Source organism: Pristiophorus japonicus, chromosome 2 (assembly GCF_044704955.1).
Source record: "Pristiophorus japonicus isolate sPriJap1 chromosome 2, sPriJap1.hap1, whole genome shotgun sequence".
Classification (NCBI taxonomy): Eukaryota; Metazoa; Chordata; class Chondrichthyes; family Pristiophoridae; genus Pristiophorus; species Pristiophorus japonicus.
In genome coordinates this window covers 222,659,914-222,684,099 of record NC_091978.1, presented here as the reverse complement: position 1 = coordinate 222,684,099, position 24,186 = coordinate 222,659,914, and the positions used below count along the sequence as shown (strand labels likewise).

Genomic DNA, 24,186 nt, shown 5'->3' with positions numbered 1-24,186 from the left:
GGTACTTGTGCATGAAACACAAAAGGTTAGTATGCAGGTACAGCAAGTGATCAGAAAGGCCAATGGAATCTTTGCCTTTATTGCAAAGGGGATGGAGTATAAAAGCAGGGAAATCTTGCGACAGTTATACAGGGTATTGGTGAGGCCACACCTGGAATACTGCATACAGTTTTGGTTTCCATATTTACAAAAGGATATACTTGCTTAGGAGGCAGTTCGGAGAAGGTTCACTAGGTTGATTCCAGAGATGAGGGGGTTGACTTATGAGGAAAGGTTAAGTAGGTTGGGCCTCTACTCATTGGAATTCAGAAGAATGAGAGGTGATCTTTTCTAAATGTATAAGATTATGAGGTGGCTTGACAAGATGGATGCAGAGAGGATGTTTCCACTGATAGGGGAGATGAGAACTAGGGGGGCATAATCTTAGAATAAGGGGCCGCCCATTTAAAACTGAGATGTGAAGGAATTTCTTCTCTCAGAGGGTTGTAAATCTGCGGAATTCGCTGCCTCAAAGAGCTGTGGAAGCTGAGACATTGAATAAATTTAAGACAGAGGTAGACAGTTTCTTAACCGATAAGGGATTAAGGGGTTATGTGGAGCGGGCAGGGAAGTGGAGCTGAGTCCATGATTGGATCAGCCATGATCATATTAAATGACGGAGCAGGCTCGAGGGGCTGTATGGCTTACTCCTGTTCCTATTTCTTATGGTCTTATGTTCTTATTGAAATCCTCAAATACAGTTAACATAATTATAAAAAGGTTAAAGACTTTACAGATTCTATTTTGTTCTCCTTTAAGTAAACACAATTGGAATTCTGTAGAAACAAGACTTGCAAAAACAGAATATAAAGGAAATGAGACTTACATCTAACCCTGGATCTCCATCGATTCCCTATTAAAGAACAACATATATATAATCATTGACATAACTACTTCTAATTTTTATATTAAATGTGCAGTGTTCTCAGGGCTGTAATGTAACGTGGACGAGTGCTATATCATTTAAATACTTTTTAAATACATGATAAATCCACTACTCCACTAGATGATGTTAGATGCTACAGTAGCCATTATTTTGGGCTACTGCAAAGATTGCTCGTTCACACCGCAGCTTTGTGTCTCTTTAATTCGGGATACAGTTGGGGGGTTGTCCTGCTTTAGTGGAAGAGCCAGGGAAATCCTGGATGAACTGTGTAAATGCCATTTATCTGATCCTCTGTGACCTAAGTTACAGTGGATGGGCCCCATGTAAATTTACCCCTGCAATCTGAGCAACTGTGATTGTAGGACTGGTTGTGGCCGAGTTATTTATTAATTAATTACAACATAACAATTCCATATGATAATGCTCCCTAGCCTGTATATTATACAAATATTGTTGCAGCCACCAGCAGGAAATGGAAGTCACATTTCAATGGAATGCAAATTGGGAGGGTTCTATAAATGTCAACCCGTCTTTTCCGCTAGATTACTGTCCAGGTGGTGAAGACGATAACCTACCCGTTTGTCCAGCAATAGCAGGTATCTGACACAAAACAACTGCATCAAAGATAAACCTAGTCGGGTCTCTGACACAACCACATCAGTCTTTACACTCCGGGCTTGGAAAGGCTGGAAAACCAGCGTGGACCAGGTTTACAGCCGATCAAGGGTTATTTCTTCCCCCAATATAGCCTCCACCTTCAAAATGAATTGCAAGATCTGGGAGGTTGAGAAAAAATTTGTCTTAAACTTAAAAAAAAGTTAAAATAGTTAGAATAGACATAGTAAATATAAATAACGTTGTTTAAATAATAAAAACAGAGAGAAAACGAAAGAACAATGAACAAGGTAAAAAGGAAAGCCAGATGTGCTGAAGTAAATGCTTCAAATGATTTGTTTTAATTTTAAATTGCTTTCGCAAGTGACGAGAGCTTGGAGATGACTGTTATCGTTATTAGTGGAAAAATTTTTAAACCGTTCACATAACATAAATGCCTCTGTGCAATAATGGACAAAGTAATGCCATATCAGCACGACAACCATTCATCCATTAATTTCACTAACACTCATTTCTAGGCTTGGTTTACAGTGAAAAGTTGATAAAACCATCATGATAAAGCCCTACCTGACATTTGAATAAGTTCAACGCTGTATTACTAAGGTCCAACTTCAAAGTATATGAGCTGTAAACTGAAATTAATGCTGGTTCAAAGAAGCTGAGTTAACCCAGGACCTCTGGCAGTCTAATTAAAGGTTAATTAGATTAAAAAACTTAACAATAAATTAGAAATATCAAAAATAAATGAGTTTCTACTCTTATAATGTAGTAGCTGAGTTCTAATACATTAAAAGGGGTATTGTCTTTCTCGTAAAATTTCAGCAAACTTTTTTTAATGAGGGGAGGAGAAGAGCTGTGAGCCACTTTTGGCATCATATGCAAATAACACAAGGAATGAAGTTCTTAGCGGTTTTTCCAATTGGCATCATGCCAACATTTTTGGTAAAATTATCAAGAGAACAAATTTCACCCTGCTGTGATTTAAGCCACCATGTTCCATGCTTGTAAACAAATGAAGATGATGTTACTTTAAGTAATCATGGTTCAGATTTGAATCATAATAGGGTAGGCTTTCCTCTATGGGTACTTGCTGTGCCTCTGACGGGTACAACACACATCATGTATGCTGCACCAGTGAGGAAGAAACTACCTGAGCTTTTCCTGCCCCAGATTGTTTGCATGACCCAGGCCCAGGCCTGACCTCCGGCTAATCTGTGCACCTAAACATCGGGAGAGGCCTGACCCTGTGTTCCTGGCTCCAAGATTGGGCCTTCGCTCCTTCAGGAAAGCAGGCATCAGATGGCGCCAAGTTCACAATGCATTGAGTCTGACCTCAGCTCCGCCACCAACCCTCCAGGCTGTGGGAATCCAGGGACTAGCCTCTTCACCAGTTTTTTCTTTGACACCCAATGATCATAAGTCAAGTAACAATTTGTGAGTGGCCAGAAATACCCCATCCTGTCTCACTTAAATTACTGTAGGCTCAACCCCACATATGTACAGTGGGGAAACCCCAGAAAATGTTGAAGCAGTGCAAAATGGGCGGAGACATAAGAACATAAGAAATAGGAGCAGGAGTAGGCCATTCGCCCCTCAAGCTTGCTCCACCATTCAATAAGATCATAGCTGATCTTCTACCTCAACTCCACTTGCCTCTATTATCCTCACATCCCTTGATATCCAGGTCTCCATTCTTTATCTTCCTCACTGCGCCTGGAAAATGGCAGCGCTGAAAAAAGTCTATCCTCATTGCTCTTTTATTCTTCCTTCCAAAAAATGTGCTTAAGTTGATGTCAAGCTTGAAAACCTGACTTTATATAATATTTGTTACCATTTTCACAATGTGCACATCACAGTAACAATCACTGTATAAATGCAAATTGCTGTCATGGACTGCACCAGACTTTTCACAACTTGATCCTGAGGTGATTTTCTGAACCCATCACCATCCATCCTCCCCCTCACAACCCATCCTCCCCCTCACAACCCATCCTCCCCCTCACAACCCATCCTCCCCCTCACAACCAATCCTCCCCCTCACAACCCATCCTCCCCGTCACAACCCATCCTCCCCGTCACAACCCATCCTCCCCCTCACAACCCATCCTCCCCGTCACAACCCATCCTCCCCGTCACAACCCATCCTCCCCCTCACAACCCATCCTCCCCGTCACAACCCATCCTCCCCCTCACAACCCATCCTCCCCCTCACAACCCATCCTCCCGTCACAACCCATCCTCCCCCTCACAACCCATCCTCCCCCTCACAACCCATCCTCCCCGTCACAACCCATCCTCCCCCTCACAACCCATCCTCCCCCTCACAACCCATCCTCCCCCTCACAACCCATCCTCCCCCTCACAACCCATCCTCCCCCTCACAACCCATCCTCCCCGTCACAACCCATCCTCCCCCTCACAACCCATCCTCCCCCTCACAACCCATCCTCCCCGTCACAACCCATCCTCCCGGTCACAACCCATCCTCCCCCTCACAACCCATCCTCCCCCTCACAACCCATCCTCCCCCTCACAACCCATCCTCCCCGTCACAACCCATCCTCCCCCTCACAACCCATCCTCCCCGTCACAACCCATCCTCCCCGTCACAACCCATCCTCCCCCTCACAACCCATCCTCCCCCTCACAACCCATCCTCCCCGTCACAACCCATCCTCCCCCTCACAACCCATCCTCCCCCTCACAACCCATCCTCCCCCTCACAACCCATCCTCCCCCTCACAACCCATCCTCCCCGTCACAACCCATCCTCCCCCTCACAACCCATCCTCCCCCTCACAACCCATCCTCCCCCTCACAACCCATCCTCCCCCTCACAACCCATCCTCCCACATCACAACCCATCCTCCCCCTCACAACCCATCCTCCCCGTCACAACCCATCCTCCCCCTCACAACCCATCCTCCCCGTCACAACCCATCCTCCCCCTCACAACCCATCCTCCCCATCACAACCCATCCTCCCCATCACAACCCATCCTCCCCCTCACAACCCATCCTCCCCGTCACGACCCATCATAGAAACATAGAAAATAGGTGCAGGAGTAGGCCATTCAGTCCTTCGAGTCTGCACCACCATTCAATATGATCATGGCTAATCACGCAACTTCAGTACCCCAGTCCTGCTTTCTCTCCATACCCACTGATCCCTTTAGCCGAAAGGACCACATCTAACTCCCTTTCGAATATATCTAACAAACTGGCCTCAACAACTTTCTGTGGTAGAGAATTCCACAGGTTCACAATTCTCTGAGTGAAGAAGTTTCTCCTCATCTCGGTCCTATAAGGCTTACCCTTATCCTTAGACTGAGATCCCTGGTTCTGGACTTCCCCAACATCGGGAACATTCTTCCTGCATCTAACCTGTCCAATCCCGTCAGAATTTTATATGTTTCGATGAGATCCCTCTCATTCTTCGAAACTCCAGTGTATACAAGCCTAGTCGATCCAGTGTTTCTTCATATGTCAGTCCTGCCATCCTGGAATCAGTCTGGTGAACCTTCGTTATACTCCCTCAATAGCAAGAATGTCCTTCCTCAGATTAGGAGGCCAAAACTGTACACAATATTCAAGGTGTGGTCTCATCAAGGCCCTGTACAACTGCAGTAAGACCTCCCTGCTGCTATAGTCAAATCCTCTCGCTATGAAAGCCAACATGTCATTTGCCTTCTTCACCACCTGCTGTACCTGCATGCGAACTTTCATAATATAAGAACATAAGAATTAGGAACAGGAGTAGACCATCTAGCCCCTTGAGCCTGCTCCGCCATTCAACAAGATCATGGCTGATCTGGCCGTGGACTCAGCTCCACTTACCCGCCTGCTCCCCATAACCCTTAATTCCCTTATTGGTTAAAAATCTATCTATCTGTGATTTGAATACATTCAATGAGCTAGCCTCAACTGCTTCCTTGGGCAGAGAATTCCACAGATTCACAACCCTCTGGGAGAAGAAATTCCTTCTCAACTCGGTTTTAAATTGGCTCCCCCGTATTTTGAGGCTGTGCCCCCTAGTTCTAGTCTCCCCGACCAGTCTGCCTCTATCTTGTCTATCCCTTTCATTATTTTAAATGTTTCTATAAGATCACCCCTCATCCTTCTGAACTCCAACGAGTAAAGACCCAGTCTACTCAATCTATCATCATAAGGTAACCCCCTCATCTCCGGAATTAGCCGCGTGAATCGTCTCTGTACCCCCTCCAAAGCTAGTATATCCTTCCTTAAGTAAGGTGACCAAAACTGCACGCAGTACTCCAGGTGCGGCCTCACCAATACCCTGTACAATTGCAGCAGGACCGCCCTGCTTTTGTACTCCATCCCTCTCGCAATGAAGGCCAACATTCCATTTGCCTTCTTGATTACCTGCAGCACCTGCAAACTAACTTTTTGGGATTCATGCACAAGGACCCCCAGGTCCCTCTGCACCGCAGCATGTTGTAATTTCTCCCCATTCAAATAATATTCCCTTTTACTGTTTTTTTTCCCAAGGTGGATGACCTCACACTTTCCGACATTGTATTCCATCTGCCAAACCTTAGCCCATTCGCTTAACCTATCCAAATCTCCTTGCAGCCTCTCAGAGTCCTCTGCACAACCCGCTTTCCCACTCATCTTTGTGTCATCTACAAATTTTGTTACACTACACTCTGTCCCCTCTTCCAGGTCATCTTTGTATATTGTAAACAGTTGTGGTCCCAGCACCGATCCCTATGGCACACCACTAACCACCGATTGCTAACCTGAAAAGGACCCATTGATCCCGACTCTCTGCTTTCTGTTAGTTAGCCAATTCTCTATCCATGCTAATACGTTTCCTCTGACTCCGCGTACCTTTATCTTCTGCAGTAACCTTTTGTGTGGCACCTTATCGAATGCCTTTTGGAAATCCAAATACAACACATCCACTTATCCACTCTACTAGTTACATCCTCAAAAATTTTAGAAGATTTGTCAAGCATGATTTCCCTTTCATAAATCCATGCTGACTTGGACCGATCCTGTCACTGCTTTCCAAATGTGCTGCTATTACATCTTTAATAATTGATTCCAACATTTTCCCCACTACCGATGTCAGGCTAACCGGTGTATAATTCCTGGTTTTGTCTCTCCCTCCTTTTTTAAAAAGTGGGGTTAAATTAGCAACACTCCAATCCATAGGAACTGATCCAGAGTCTATAGAATGTTGGAAAATGACCACCAATGCATCCACTATTTCTTGGGCCACTTCCTTAAGTACTCTGGGATGCAGGCTATCAGACCCTGGGGATTAATCGGCCTTCAATCTCATCAATTTCCCTAACACCATTTCCTGATTAATAAGGATTTACCTCAGTTCCTCCTTCTTGCTAGACCCTCGGTGCCCTAGTATTTCCGGAAGGTTATTTGTGTCTTCCTTAGTGAAGATAGAACCAAAGTATTTGTTCAAATGTTCTGCCATTTCCTTGTTCCCCATTATAAATTCACCTAATTCTGACTGCAAGGGACCTACCTTTGTCTTCACTAATCTTTTTCTCTTCACATATCTGTAGAAGCTTTTGCAGTCAGTTTTTATGTTCCCTGCAAGCTTCTCTCATACTCTATTTTCCCCCTCCTAATTAAACCCTTTGTCCTCCTCTGCTGAATTCCAAATTTCTCCCAGTCCTCAGGTTTGCTGCTTTTTCTGGCCAATTTATATGCCTATTAGGGATATTTAACACTATCCCTAATTTCCCTTGTTAGCCACTGTTGAGCCAGCTTCCCCGTTTTATATTTATGCCAGACAGGGATGTACAATTGTTGAAGTTCATCCATGTGATCTTTAAATGTCTGCCATTGCCTATCCACCATTAACCCTTTAAGTATTATTTGCCGGTCTATTCTAGCCAATTCACGTCTCATACCATTGAAGTTACCTTTCTTTAAGTTCAGGACCCAAGTCTCTGAATTAACTGTGTCACTCTCCATCTTAATGAAGAATTCTACCATATTATGGTCACTCTTCCCCAAGGGGCCTCGCACAACAAGATTGCTAATTAATCCTCTCTCATTGCACATTACCCAGTCTAGGATGGCCAGCTCTCTAGTTGGTTCCTCGACATATTGGTCTAGAAAACCATCCCTTATACACTCCAGGAAATCCTCCTATACCGTATTGCTACCAGTTTGGTTAGCCCAATCTATATGTAGATTAAAGTCACCCATGATAACTGCTGTACCCTTATTGCACGCATCCCTAATTTCCTGTTTGATGCCATCCCCAACCTCATTACTACTGTTTGGTGGCCTGTACAAAACTCCCACTAGCGTTTTCTGCCCTTTGGTGTTCCACAGCTCTACTCATACAGATTCCACATCATCCAAGCTAATGACCTTCCTTAATATTGTGTTAATCTCCTCTTTAACCAGCAACGCTACCCCACCTCCTTTTCCTTTCTGTCTATCCTTCCTGAATATTGAATACCTCTGGATGTTGAGTTCCCAGCCTTGGTCACCCTGGAGCCGTGTCTCACCATCACAACCCATCCTCTCCATCACAACCCATTCTCCCCCTCACAACCCATCCTCCCCCTCACAACCCATCCTCTCCATCACAACCCATCCTCCGCCTCACAACCCATCCTCCCCGTCACAAAACTGCCTATTTCCATCTCAGTAACACCTCCCGTCTCCACCCCTACTTGAGCACCTTTTCCCCATGTTCTACTCTCCAGAGATTCCTGCTCCATAAATCTCTGCTACCTATAGCCTATCCCGTACCAAGTCCCACTTGTCCATCATTACCATCCTCAAAGGCCTACAGCTCAAATTAAAAATTCTTGTTCTTGTCTTAAAATAGCACCATGGCCTCACCCCTACCTATCTCTCTAATTTCCTCTGGTTATCCCACTCCCCCTCCCTCCACCACCCTCCTCTCAATTTCTGTTCCTCTGCCTCCAGCAACCTCCCTTCTTTCACTGCACCATTGGAGGCCCAAGGTCCCAAGCTATGGAATTCTAGCCCTAAACCTCGCTATCTCTCCAGGTTCCTCTACTCCTATAAGCACACTTCTTTAACCAAGCTTTTGGTCATCACTTCTAATCTCTCCTTCTTTGGTTTGGCATCTGTTTTCCTCTCAAGTGCCGTGGGACATTTTTCTCTGTTAAAGACTCTGAGGCTGAAATTGCCCCTCTCCTTAAGGCCTGTTACCACCGCAAATCGGCAGCTATGCTGCAGAGTGGAGTAGCCGCCGCCTTTTCATGGAATTGCCGCTGCTAGCCCAATTGCCCTTCCTAGTTTTCTCGGTGGTGCCCGCTACTGCTCCGCTGCTGCCGATCCCTCTTAAGCACGTCATCACCGTGCGCACCGCCGATCTACCCCCTCGACAGCGACATTCCCCATCGAAAATCTTCGGCCTGCCCGGCGGTGCCAAAACTTGTTTTTTTCCGGGTGGTCCAGTGAGGCTGTGGCCTTCTGCAATGGCGGTGCGGCTTCCCTTCGTCGGGAGGATGCACTGCCGTTGCCGCCATGTTTTTTTTTGTTGGCCTACTGCCAGGTCGGCCCGACAATCATGCCCCTGGGTTCGGTCGGGCCGCCAACAGACAGCTTGACACCCACTCTTGGGTGTCAGGCCACTGGCCCGGCCGAAACCCTCCCTTGTGGACGAGTGACCAGTGGACAGAAGTTTTAAAATCGCGAAGGCTCTCCCTTTTAAGTGAAGGGGAGAGCCATGGTGACGCGGCGCCATGATGACATCATCGCAGCGGTTACTCTGCACCCTCCCCAACTACCGCCCCTCTTGTGTAATCACTGCCCCCATTAAGAGCAACTTCCGGATCTGAATAAAAAAAACAACAAAGAGCAGAATTTCGCTTAAGAGGCAACCTCAACCACAGCTGCGGTAAAAATCATTGAAACGGGGTGCATGCTCCCTGTTCCGGGCGGGGGGCAATTTCTATCCCTCTATATAAATGCAAGTTGTTGTTGTTAGTGGTTAAAAACCTTGTGTATCCTTTTCAATTTAATCTGTCGCATATCAGCCTTAGTATCAGGTCTAAGCACTTTCTTTCTTCCTTTAACTTGCCATCTAGTTTTCATCTCAATCTCTTTCTTGTAGCAGCACCTCATGCACTCTTCATGTGTGAGTGAGCCTGATAAATGCTGGCTATATGACAGTGATTCCCGTCACTGCCAAGCACAACATGCACACGTAGGCTGCGATTTCGCCAGCCATGGTGAGTCTGGTGTGGTCGGAGTAGACAGCGACCTCAAAATCTGCTCCCGTCTTCATCCCACCTCCTCCAAGTGATTTTTCCCTGATGGGGTTTGTTAAGCCTGCCCTGCAAGGTTCCCGGCCAATTAATAGGGCGCCGGTCTGATGACGTCATCTGATGATGCGTCATCATCCAGTTTCCTTAAAGAGGCCATGTCCACATTAATTTTGATAGTTGCGCTGTCATTATTCTACAGTATTGAGAGGCTGCAAACACTGACACGCACTACACAAAGATGCATGACTGCACCCAGGCTCTCGCATGACTCCCTCCATGTACAGCACGCAAGGAGGTTCTCTTCCCTGCCAATGTGTGGAAGAGACCTCCTGAGGAGATCAACACAGCCTGGTTGCACATTGCACAGGAGGACACAAGCAGGGATTTCGTCAGGAGGACCTGGCTGCAGTGGCGCAAACCTTTCAATTATCTCAGTTGATCACAAAACATTACCGCAAAGCCACACTCAACCTCATCCTGCTGTCACCCTGCCTTCCCTACCCTACTCTTGCACATCCATACTCACACCAACTTACCTTGCACTTCCACCCATCTCTCTATATCTACGTTATCACTTCCTCTTCTCACTAACCATCCCTCACACTCACCCTCATCCTTGTCCAGTCATTTAAACTAACAACACACAAGGGTAGACACTTGGGTGCTTTAGCAAATGTTCATGTAAAGTTTCTGTTAATGTGTTGTCAAGCATTGAAATCTTTATTTTCATCACTTTGCCTTCTTGGACAGATTTGTGTGCAGCTTTGAAAGTGTCTTAGTGAGTTCCAGTGAATGAACATAAGAATATAAGAAATAGGAGCAGGAGTAGACCATATGGCCCCTCGAGCCTGCTCTGCCATTTAAAATGATCATGGTTGATCTGATCATGGACTCAGGTCCACTTCACAGTCCACTCCCCATAACTCCTTATCCCCTTATCGTTTAAGAAACTGTCTATTTCTGTCTTAAATTTATTCAATGTCCCAGCCTCCACAGCTCTCTGAGGCAGCGAATTCCGCAGATTTACAACCCCCAGAGAGAAGAAATTTCTCCTCATCCGAGTTTTAAATGGGCGGCCCCTTATTCTAAGATTATGCCCCCAACTTCTAGTCTCCCCTATCAGTGGAAACATCCTCTCTGCATCCACCTTGTCCAGCCCCCTTATAATCTTATACGTTTCGATAAGATCACCTCTCATTCTTCTGAATTCCAATGTGTAGAGGCCCAACCTACTCAACCTTTCCTCATAAGTCAACCCCCTTATCTCCGGAATCAACCTAATGAACCTTCTCTGAACTGCCTCCAAAGCAAGTATATCCTTTCTTAAATATGGAAACCAAAACTGTATGCAGTATTCCAGGTGTGGCCTCACCAATACCCTTATAACTGTAGCAAGACTTCCTTGCTTTTATACTCCATCCCCTTTGCAATAAAGGCCAAGATTCCATTGGCCTTCCTAATCACTTGCTGTACCTGCATACTAACCTTTTGTATTTCATGCACAAGTACTACCGGGTCCCGTTGTACTGAAGCACTTTGCAATATTTCTCCATTTAAATAATAACTTGCTCTTCGATTTTTTTCTGCCAAAGTGTATAAACTCACACTTTCCAACATTATACTCCATCTGCCAAATTTTTGCCCATGCACTTACCTGTCTATCCTTTTCCAGGTTTCTTGTGTCATCCTCACACATTACTTTTCCTCCCATCTTTATATCATCAGCAAACTTGGCTACGTTACATTCGGTCCCTTCATCCAAGTTGTTAATATAGATTGTAAATAGTTGGGGGTCCCAGCACTGATCCCTGCAGCACCCCACTAGTTACTGATTGCCAACCCGAGAATTAACTATTTATCCCAACTCTCTGTTTTCTGTTAGTTAGCCAATCCTCTATCCCTGCTAATATATTACCCCCAACCCCGTGAACTTTTATCTTGTGCAGTAACTTTTTATGTGGCACCTTGTCAAATTCTTTCTGGAAGTCCAAATACATCACATCCACTGGTTCTCCCTTATCCACTCTACTAGTTACATCCTCAAAAAATTCTAGAAGATTTGTCAAACATGACTTCCCCTTCATAAATCCATGCTGACTCTGCCTGACCGAATTATGCTTTTCCAAATGTCCTGCTACTGCTTCTTTAATAATGGACTCCAACATTTTCCCAATCACAGATGTTAGGCTAACTCTTCTATAGATTCCTGCTTTTTGTCTGCCTCCTTTTTTAAATAGAAGCATTACATTTGCAGTTTCCCAATCGGCTGGGACCTCCCCAGAATCCAGGAAATTTTGGTCAATTACAACCAATGCATCCACCATCCCTGCCTCTACTTCTCTTTCGACCCGAGGATGCAAGCCATCAGGTCCAGGGGATTTATCCGACTTTAATCCCATTATCTTACTGAGTACCACCCCTTTAGTGATTGTGATTGTGTTAAGTTCCTCCCCCGCTATAGCCCCTTGTTTATCCACTGTTGGGATGTTTTTAGTGTCCTCTACCGTAAAGACTGATACAAAATATTTCTTCAGAGTTCCTGCCATCTCCATGTTCCCCATCACTAATTCCCCGGTCTCATCCTCCAAGGGACCAACATTTACTTTAGAAACATAGAAAAATAGGTGCAGGAGCAGGCCATTCGGCCCTTCGAGCCTACACCACCATTCAATATGAGCATGGCTGATCATGCAACTTCAGCATCCCACTCCTGCCTTTTTTCCATATCCCCTGATCCCTTTAGCCGTACTAGTCACATCTAACTCCATTTTGAATAAATCCAATGAACTGGACTCAACAAATTTCTGTGGTAGAGAATTCCATAGGTTCACAATTCTCTGGGTGAAAACGTTTCTCCTCATCTCGCCCCTCTATGGCTTACCCCTTATCCTTAGACTGTGACCCCAGGTTCTGGACTTCCCCAAAATCGGGAACATTCTTCCTGCATCTGACCTGTCCAATCCTTTCAGAATTTTATATGCTTCTATGAGATCCCCTCTCATTTTCCTAAATTCCAGTGAATATCAGTCTAGTCGATCCAGTCTTTCTTCATATGTCAGTCTTGCCATCCCAGAAATCAGTCTGGTGAACCTTTGCTGCACTGCCTCAATAGCAAGCATGTCCTTCCTCAGATTTGGAGAACAAAACTGTACACAATACTCAAGGTGTGGTCTCACCAAGGTCCTGTACAACTGCAGCAAGACCTCCCTGCTCCTATACTCAAATCCTCTCGCTATGAAGGCCAACATGCCATTTGCTTTCTTAACTGCCTATTGTACCTGCATGCCTACTTTCAATGACTGATATACCATGACACCCAGGTCTCGTTGCACCTCCCCTCTGTTACTAATCTGTCACCATTCAGATAATAATCTGCCTTCCTGTTTTTGCCACCAAAGTGGGTAACCTCACATTTATCCACATTATACTGCATCAGCCATGCATTTGCCCACTCACCTAACCTGTCCAAGTCACCCTACAGCCTCTTAGCATCCTCCTCACAGCTCACACTGCCACCCAGCTTAGTGTCATCTGCAAACTTGGAGATATTCCATTCCATTCCTTTGTCTAAATCATTAATATATATTGTAAATATCTGGGGACCCAGCACTGAACCTTGCGGTACCCCAATAATCACTGTCTGCCATTCTGAAAAGGATCCGTTTATTCCCACTCTTTGCTTTCTGTCTGCCAACCAGTTCTCTATCCACGTCTATACATTACCCCCAATCCCATGTGCTTTAATTTTGCACAGTAATTTCTCGTGTGCGACCTTGTCAAAAGCCTTTGGAAAGTCCAAATACACCACATCCACTTATCCACTCTACTAGTTACATCCTCAAAAATTCTAAAAGATTTGTCAAGCATGATTTCCCTTTCATAATTTCATGCTGACTTGGATGATCCTGTTACTGTTTTCCAAATGTGCTGATATTACATCTTTAATAATTGATTCCAGCATTTTCCCTACTACCGATGTTAGGCTAACCGGTCTATAATTCCCTGTTTTCTCTTTCCCTCCTTTTTTAAAAAGTGGGGTTAGATTAGCTACCCTCCAATCCATAGGAACTGATCCAAAGTCCATGGAATGTTGGAAAATGACCACCAATGCATCCACTATTTCTTGGACTACTTCCTTAAGTACTCTGGGATGCAGACTATCAGGCCCTGGGGATTTATTGGCCTTCAATCCCATCAATTTCCCTAACACCATTTCCTGACTAATAAGGATTTCCCTCAGTTCCCTCAGTTCCTCCTTCTCGCGAGACCCTCGGTCCCCTAGTATTTTCGGGAGGTTATTTGTGTCTTCCTTAGTGAAGACAGAACCAAAGTATTTGTTCAATTGGTCTGCCATTTCCTTGTTCCCCATTATGAATTCACCTGATTCTGACTGCAAGGGACCAAATTGGCCTTCACTAATCTTTTTCTCTTCACATATCTATAGAAGCTTTTGCAGTCAGTTTTTATGTTCCAAGCAAGCTTACTCTCATACTCTATTTTCCCCCTCCTAATTAAACTCTTTGTCCTTCTCTGCTGAATTCGAAATTTCTCCCAGTCCTCAGGTTTGCTGCTTTTTCTGGCCAATTTATATGCCTCTTACTTTGATTTAACACTATGCCTAATTTCCCTTGTTAGTCACGGTTGAGCTGCCTTCCATGTTTTATTTTTACGCCAGAAAGGGATGTACAATTGTTGTAGTTCATCCATGTGATCTTTATATGTCTGCCATTGCCTATCTACTGTCAACCCTTTAAGTATCATTCGCCAGTCTATCCTAACCAATTCATGTCTCATACCATTGAAGTTACCTTATTTTAAGTTCAGGACCCTAGTCTCTGAATTAACTGTGTCATTCTCCATCTTAATGAAGAATTCTACCATATTATGGTCACTCTTCCCCAAGAGGGCTCGCACGACAAGATTGCTAACTAATCCTCTCTCATTACACGACCCAGTCTAGGATGGTGTGCTCTCTAATTGGTTCCTCAACATATTGGTCTAGAAAACCATCCCTTATACACTCCAGGAAATCCTCTTCCACAGTATTGCTACCAGTTTGGTTAACCCAATCTATATGTAGATTAAAGTCACCCATGATAACTGCTGTACCTTTATTGCACGCATCCCTAATTTCCTGTTTGATGCCATCCCCAACCTCACTACTACTGTTTGGTGGTCTGCACACAACTCCCACTAACGTTTTCTGTCCTTTGATGTTTCGCAGCTCTACCCATATAGATTCCACATCATCCAAGCTAATGTCCTTCCTTACTATTGCATTAATCTCCTCTTTAACCAGCAACGCTAAACCACCTCCTTTTCCTTTCTGTCTATCCTTCCTGAATATTGAATACCCCTGGATGTTGAGTTCCCAGCCTTGGTCACCCTGGAGCCATGTCTCCGTAATCCTAATTACCTCATATCCGTTAATAGCTATCTGCGCAGTTAATTCATCCACCTTATTACGAATGCTCCTCGCATTGAGACTCGGAGCCTTCAGGATTATTTTTTTAGCACTCTTTGTCCTTTTAGAATTATGTTATAATGTGGCCCCTTTTGATTTTTGCCTTTGATTTCTCTAGCCTCCAGTCATACTTTTCTCCTTCCTACCTTTTGCTTCTGCCCCCTTTTTACTTCCCTCTGCCTCCCTGCATAGCTTCCCATCCCTCTGCCATATTAGTTTAAGCCCTCCCCAACAGCACTAGCAAACACTCCGCCTAGGACATCAGTTCCAGTCCTGCCCCGGTGCAGACCGTCCGGTTTGTACTGATCCCACCTCCCCCAGAACCGGTTCCAATATCCCAGGAATTTCAATCCCTTCCCCTTGCACCATTCCTCAAGCCACGTATTCATCTTAACTGTCCTGTACTGGTAGCAATCCTGAGATTACTACTTTTGAGGTCCTACTTTTTAATTTACAATAATTAAATTTAGCCACTCTTTTCCTTCTTATATACTTGTAGAAACCCTTGCTATCTGTTTTTATATTTCGTGCTAGTTTACTTTCAGAGAGGCTGATTTTCAGCACTTCACTGCTGACTGCTGCCGACATTCCTTATGCATATCTGCCCAGTCCCGCTTTCGGGGTGGCCTGGAGCGGGTCGAAGGGGAGAGCCGCTGCGAACCGCCCGCTGACGTCAGCGGATGGCCGAGTGGCGCAACTGAGCTCCCGCCTCCGAGCTCCCAGATTCCTGTGGGGCGGGAGTTGGCGGGACCCGGCGGCAGAATGGGGGAGGACCACTGGTTGGAGGCTGGTCTGTCCCCGTCGGTGAATATGAAGAACCTGAAAAAAAGGTAAGTGAACATTTTAATACTTTTTTTCAACAGCTACTTACTTGGATGAGGTCCCCTGAAGGTCTTCGTATACTTTTAAAATGTTTTGCTGTTGTTTTTTGTTTTCAGGTCTTCGACCCTCCGTGGGCCCGACTCCATCCTCGGCGGCACTTGGGCAGCAAGCGACTCTCCGGCAAGAGTGCGACTTCCCGTCTGCTTCCGCCAGATTGGCGAAATACATCTTCCATTTGCTGCCCGCTGACCTTCGAGGGATCTTCTTCATGAATATCCCACCCAAAGTACCGTCCAGTACCTCGGCGGCCATTGCGGCATTTTGGGCGGCACTTGGGCAGGCGGAGGCCTTGATGAAGATTGGCTCCATAGTCTATCTTCACTTTCCTAATCATTTTTTTTAGTCATTCTTTGCTGGCTTTTAAAAGCTTCCCAATCTTCTGTCCTCCTACTAGTTTTGGCCACTTTGTATGCCCTTGTTTTTAATTGGATACCATCCTTTATTTCTTTAGTTAGCCATGGATGGCTATCTTTTCTTTTACATCCTTTCCTCCTCACTGGAATATATTTTTCTTGAGAGTTATAAAATATCTCCTTAAATGTACATCTTTATTCATAAACCGGCCTACACTTTAATCTATTTTCCCAGTCCTTTTTAGCCAACTCTGCCCTCATAGCTTTGTAGTCTCCCTTAATTAAGCTGGTTTGAGATCCAACTTTCTCGCGCTCCATCTGAATGTGAAATTCAACCATGCTATGATCACTCATTCCAAGGGGATCCTTTACTAAGAGATTGTTTATTAATCCTGTCTCATTACACAGGACCAGATCTGAGATAGCCTGCCCCTGGTTGGTTCCGTTACATACTGCTCAAGGAATTTGTCCCTTATGCACTCTATGAACTCTTCCTCAAGGCTACCCAGACCAATTTGATTTGTCCAATCAATATGAAGGTTGAAATCACCCATGATTATTGCTGTTCCCTTTTTACAAGCCCCTACTATTTCTTGATTTATACTCTGACCAACAGAGTTGCTACTGATAGGTGGCCTATAATGATAAGACATAAGTGCCCCGCCCCCGCCCCCTGCCAATGGTGATGAATGTGAAAGGAATAGCTTGGACATTGTAGGGATGCTCTATGGTGCTGGAATGGGGTGGTGCCAACTAGGCGTATCATGTAGCAGCCCGGGTGTACAGTGTCATGTATGTAACCATCATGCAACGGTAACCTTCATGTAACTGTAACCTTCATGCAACTCCTGTACCCTGTACTTATACCCTAGAAATGCACACCCTGACCACAGGGGGTGAACTTGTGGAGGACACTCTTCACCTGGGTTTCCAGGTATAAAAGGGGAGGTCCCACCCAGGATCAGCACTCCTTGGTCCTGGGAATAAAGGTTAAGGTCACATAGTGACTGTGTCTACAGTACATGCCTCGTGTGATTTTGTAGTAAGGTGCAGGGACACCACATCTGACGACGAGAAACGGGAATCACCGAACCACGAGGATGACCAATGGTAGCACAGAGGAACGTTACTGTGTGGGTGAGGACTGGGCCGACTTCGTGGAGAGACTCCAGCAGAGCTTTGTCACGAAGGACTGGCTGGGAGCGGCAGCGGCTGACAAGCGGAGGGCGCATCTACTGACCAGCTGCGGACCACAGACGTATGCGCTGATGAAAGACCTGTTCGCACCCCAAAAGCCAGCGGACAAGTCCTTTGAAGAGCTCAGCCAGCTGATCAGTGAGCACCTCAAGCCAACGAGTAGCATACACATGGCCCGGCACCGGTTCTACATGCACCGGCGTCAGGAGGGGCAAAACATCTCGGACTTTGTTGCGGACCTGTGGCGCTTGGCCAGTCTCTGTAAGTTCACAGACGCCTGCAGGGGGGAGATGTTAAGGGATTTCTTCATTGAGGGCATTAATCATGCCGGGATTTTCAGGAAGCTAATAGAGACCAAGGACTTGACTTTAGAAGGGGTGGCGTTGATAGCTCAGACCTTCATGGCAGGGGAAGAGGAGACTAAGCTAATTTACGCGCACAGCCCTGGTCCCAATGTGGCGATGGACCAGAGAGTTAACATGGTGAATGTGGCTCGGGACCCCGCAGGCAGGCAAGGGCATATCGAAACCGCCCAGGCAGCAACAGGCTCTAGGGTGGGTCCGCAACAGGGACAATGGAAAGGATCGGCAATTCACGCCATCACGAGGAACAATGCGTCCCGCGATGGGACCATTAACACCCACCAGCAGAGTGCTTAGGAACAAACAAATGGGCAATCAGAGAGGAATGCCTGGTAACAGTCCTTTTGTTAACAACAATCTCAGCTTATGCTGGAGGTGCGGGGGGTAGACATACTGCAAAAAGCTGCAGGTTTCAGCAATATACCTGTAGGATTTGTAACGTCAGTGGACACTTGGCCAGGATATGCAAAAAGGCTGCAGCGAGGCTAATCTGTGAGACAGAGGAACCAGACGAGGGGTCTGCAATGCAGGATGATGCCCGGGGAAAAGCCATGGATGCTGAAGTTCAGCGGGTTCATGTGGCTGACGTCCACAGCTCATACACTAAAATGCCACCCATGAAAGTTTTATTGAATGGCATCCCGGTGCACATGGAACTGGATATGGGAGCTAGCCAGTCACTTATGAGCGCCCAACAACTTGAGAGACTATGGCCACACAGAGCTAGCAGGCCCAAACTGGAACGCATTGACACGCAGCTACGGACGCACACCAAAGAGATCATCCCAGTGCTTGGCAGTGCAAACTTGGTGGTAACACATAATGGATCACAGAACCGGCTGCCACTCTGAATCATCCCGGGAAATGGCCCCTCGCTCTTGGGGAGGAGTTGGCTAGCCGAGATGAATTGGAAATGGGGGGATGTGTACGCCATTTCATCTGTGGAGCGAAGTTCATGCTCACAGGTCCCACAAAAATTCAGGTCACTGTTTCAACCCGGTGTTGGAACGTTCAAGGGCACCAAAGTAGTGATACGCATCACTCCGGACTCCAGACCAGTGCACCACAAAGCCAGAGCGGTGCCGTATGTGATACGTGAGAAAATTGAAAGTGAATTGGACAGGCTGCTCAGAGAGGGCATAATTTCGGCCGTTGAATTCAGCGATTGGGCAAGTCCCATCGTTCCTGTCCTTAAAGCAGATGGCTCGGTCAGGATTTGTGGCGACTACAAAGCCACCATCAACCGAGTGTCGCTGCAAGACCAATACCCGCTCCCGAGAGTGGAGGATCTTTTTGCCACGCTGGCAGGTGGTAAGCTGTTCACCAAGTTGGACCTCACTTCGGCCTACATGACTCAGGAACTGGCTGAAGAATCCAAGCTTCTGACTACCATCACGACGCACAAAGGATTATTTATCTACAACAGGTGTCCGTTTGGCATTCGTTCGGCGGCAGCTATCTTTCAGAGAAACATGGAAAGCTTGCTCAAATCCATTCCTGGATCAATCGTATTCCAAGACGACATCCTTATAACGGGTTGAGACACCGAGGAACACTCCACAACCTGGATGAGGTGCTACGCCGACTGGATCGGGGAGGCTTGCAGCTGAAAAAGGCCAAGTGTGTGTTTTTGGCCCCAGAGGTCGAGTTTTTGGGCAGGAGGGTTGCCGCAGATGGGATCCGGCCCACTGAATCAAAAACGGAGGTGATCCGCCGGGCACCCAGACCCGGTAACACGTCGGAGCTGCGTTCATTCCTGGGACTTTTGAACTATTTCGGGAACTTTCTGCCGAACATAAGCACTTTGTTGGAGCCGTTACACATGCTCCTGCGTAAAGGTTGTGAATGGCTTTGGGGGGACTGTCAAGAACGAGCTTTCAATAAGACAAGGAACCTGCTGTGTTCTAACAACTGTTGACTTTGTATGACCCCTGGAAAAAACTGGTTTTAACGTGCGATGCATCGTCTACGGGGTTGGGTGTGTCTTGCAACAGGGTAATGATGGCGGCCGACTCCAACCGGTGACTTATGCCTCCAGGTCACTCTCCCAGGCAGAGCATGTATACGGCATGGTCGAAAAGGAAGTACTCGCTTGTGTTTACAGTGTGAAAAAGATGCACCAGTACTTTTTCGGTAGACAGTTCAAGCTAGAAATGGACCACAAGCCGTTAACATCCCTGTTGTACGACAGCAAAGCTGTCAATGCCAATGTGTCAGCTCGCATACAGCGATGGGCTCTCACGCTGGCAGCATATGACTACACCATACGGCACCGGCCAGGCACCGAAAATTGCGCTGACGTGCTCAGCAGGCTCCCACTGGCCACCACTGAGGGGGCGTCGGAGCAAAGCGCTGAGATGGTCATGGCCGTTGAGGCTTTTGACTCCACAGGCTCCCCCATCACAGCCCGCCAGATCAAACTCTGGACCAACAGAGACCCCCTCCTATCCATGATAAAGAAATGTGTTCTGACTGGGGATTGGGCGTCCGTGCACGGGGCGTGCCCCGAGGAGGTCAGACCGTTTCAGAGACGGATGGATGTGCTCTCCATCCCAGCCGGGTAGTCATGCCCCAGAAAGGTAGGGAAGCGTTCATCAGGGAACTCCACAGCGAGCACCCTGGCATCGTGCTAATGAAGGCCATTGCCTGGTCACATGTATGGTGGCCGGGGATTGACTCAGACCTGGAACACTGGGTTCGCAGGTGCACGACGTGTGCCCAGCTGGGCAATGCCCCCAGGGAGGCCCCACTCAGCCCCTGGCCCTGGCTCACCAGGCCATGGTCATGTATTCACGTAGACTATGCGGGCCCGCTCATGGGGAAAATGTTCCTGATCGTCGTCGATGCACACTCGAAATGGATCGAGTGCATCATATTAAACTCGTGCACGAAATCCATCACCGTGGAAAGCCTGCGTACGGTTTTCGCGACCCATGGCTTGCCAGCATCCTGGTCAGCGACAATGGCCCGTGTTTCACCAGCCATGAATTCCAGGAGTTTATGTCGGACAACGTATCAAACACGTGCGGACAGCGCCATTCAAGCCGACTTCCAATGGCCAGGCGGAACATGCGGTCCGAGTCATAAAACAAGGCATGCTACGCATCCAAGGACCCTCCCTTCAGTACCGCCTATTGCGCCTCCTGCTGGCCTACAGGTCCCACCCACACTCGCTCATGGGAGTCCCGCCAGCGGAACTCCTCATGAAACGCACGCTTAAGACGTGGCTGTCCCTCATTCACCCAGCCCTGGCAGACATTGTTGAGGGAAAGCGCCAATCCCAAACCGAGTTCCATGATCGAAACTCAAAGGGGAAGTGTACAGAAATAGATGACCCGGTATTTGTTCTTAACCATGCTTTGGGACCCAAGTGACTTGAGGACACAGTAATTGGCAAAGAAGGGAATAGGGTCATAGTGGTCAGACTAAACAATGGGCAGATATGCCGCAAACAGTTGGACCAAGTAAAGAAAATTTTCAGCATAGACACGGAGGAACCTGAAGAAGAGCATGAGATGTCACCCACACCACTGCCAGTGGATGAGCAACAAGGACAGTCCACAGCATGCACAGTCCCTGCAGCCAGCCTGGACAGGCCGGAATCACCTCAAGTGACAGAGATGCATGCCAATGCTCAGCCACCAGAGCACCAACTGCGGCGCTCCATGAGAGAGCGTCGACCATCTGAAAGACTTAACCTTTGACACAAAAAGATGTAAGGGGGGAGGTGATGTCATGTATGTAACCATCATGCAACGGTAACCTTCATGTAACTGTAACCTTCATGCAACTCCTGTACACTGTACTTATACCATAGAAATGCAAACCCTGACCACAGGGGGTGAACTTGTGGGAGACACTCCTCACCTGGGTTTCCAGGTATAAAAGGGGAGGTCCCACCCAGGGTCAGCACTCCTTGGTCCTGGGAATAAAGGTTAAGGTCACGTAGTGACTGTGTCTGCAGTACATGCCTCGTGTGAGTTTGTAGTAAGGTGCAGGGACACCACATACAGTGTTAGTGAAGCAAATCTGGCCATGGTGAGGCCATCACTGGCATCCTGGGCAGCAATGTGCAGGGTGCTGATGCCCTGTTGCCAGTGCAGCATCAGTTGATTGTGGAGAAGTTTGGTGTTGATGTTGGTGCTGCTAGTATACCCGGTGATCTTGGTGTTGGGGCTGATCGTGTTGGGACTCTGAGGATCAAAGTGAGATTTTTTTCAAAGGGCTGATGGAATAAATGGCAGAAGTGATCTGTCAATGGTGAAAGAGGTGACACTGGATACAGAGTTTGCTGCAAACACTTGCTAGCTGTATAAAGGTCAATTTGTCTTCTAATTGCAGTAACCTTGGAAAATGAAGACCTATGAAATGGGAGCTTTCATAGACCATTTGCAGTTATCAGGTTAGTGGATTATTCGATGCTGACACAACACTCAACTACTTACCTGATGTGATAACCGCGCTCCGGGAAACTCATTAAAAATTTGGTTAAATTGTAAGTACATGGTAAAATCCTGCTTAACCATCTTTTAATAAGCTTTTAACTATCTAAATTTACTGACCCACCGCTTGGTGTCGGGTCTGTTCAGGAATGACAGACCCAACACTTGGGAAACTGGCGAGGAGGCGGGTTCAGAGCGGGATCCTGACCCGCTGTCAATCTCGGCCATTTTGACAGCGGGCCCATCTCCAAGCCCGCAATTGCAGGGCTGGTAAGATGCCGGACATACTTCCACCATTGTCATTGAAGAGCAATCAGCAGCAGGAACTCTGGCTAAGTTTACCCTTCCCCATTTCCACGGACACTGAAGCCAATTGTAGTGATTCCCTCGCTGTCATAGTTGAGACCAAGTAACTTAGTACAGACCAGGAATCAACCGTGGGAGTTTCCTAGTCTGTATGACTTCAGTACCACATCACAAAGTCTATTTAGCATCAAGGGAGTCAGCTCAAAGCTTACAAACATTGAACGAATAAAGCCTGGTACTATTTTGGCAATGTAGAATTAGACCACTTCTGAGTATGGCTGTTTTAATAACATACATCCTCTAAGTATTCATTTTTTGCTTTAAAACTGCAAAAAGTTCCCTGATTTTACCCTCCTGCCACATTTCAGCATCACTCTGCAGTGATCACACCACAATAACCTCCCTTAATTGTCAATCTGTGTAACCTCAGCCTCTTTAACTCTCAGTAATTACTAAGATTTCATTTTGTTGCGATTACAATATAAATATAGATGGTAGAGGGGCCTGGACATTTACTGGGGTGGGTTACGTAAGTTGGAGAGGGTGGGGGCACTTTTGGATAGGAAACCCGGATGTCTGGGTTTCCCCGTGCGTCTTTTGGCACCTGATAGGTTCTCCGCCCGGAGGTCAGCCTCACTGACAGGCTTGACTTCTAGTCGAGCAGGGAGCACTCTGGAGCAGACTGCAGGACCAGATAGATCCGATCTACGACCCTGGGGGTGGTCCGATCCCCAACCCTAGGTGGGTCCAATCTCAGGGGGGAGATCCGATCACCGACCCCAGGGGAGGGGTCCGATCCCTGACCTCGGGGGATGGGTCCTATCTTAGGGGAGGGTGGCCCTAACTATGACCCCTGGGGGGGAGATTCCAATCCCAGGGCTGGGGGTACGATCCCCGACCCCGTATAGGGGGGGGGGGAGAGGGTCTGATGGTGGGAGAGCTTGGGGGGGTGCTGGGGAAAGTAATCCTGCTCCTCCTGGCCCACAAGCAGTGCTGTAAAGCCATTTACCATCTCCCCAAAGCTGTCCTTGCCTTGCTTCAGCTGCTGGGTTTTCCCGAGGCCCGGAAAACCTGGCCGCCCACAGTAAAACCTGCAAAGCAGTATATATTAGAGGCCTCCAGCTATTTGTACTGTCCTTTTTCTGTCCAACTGCACCTGCATCCTCTAGATGCCTCCCACCCGAAACTGGAACCCGATGTGTGGCTCCCAACCGGAAATGGGGCTCCCCCAATGGGCAGACCATGTTGTTCCTCAGAGCCTGCAGGCAACGGTGGGGGGGGGGGGGGGGTGGGAGGGAGAGTGACTGCGGGCGGCGGGAGGGAGATCCTGCGGGCGGGGGAAAAGAGATCCTGCGGACGGAGGGAGAGAGATCCTGCGGGCGGGGGGAGAAAGAG

At 47.1% G+C, this 24,186-nt stretch overlaps 1 protein-coding gene across 1 annotated transcript in view; it reads right to left on the bottom strand.

The window, feature by feature from the left end:
• The window catches only part of LOC139229846 (collagen alpha-1(XXV) chain-like), a 321,691-nt gene that overhangs the window by 1,394 nt on the left and 296,111 nt on the right, over nt 1-24,186 (bottom strand). The window contains exon 28 of the mRNA XM_070861466.1: nt 866-892. Within this exon, the coding sequence (XP_070717567.1) occupies nt 866-892 (27 nt within the window). The remainder of the gene's footprint in view (nt 1-865; nt 893-24,186) is intronic.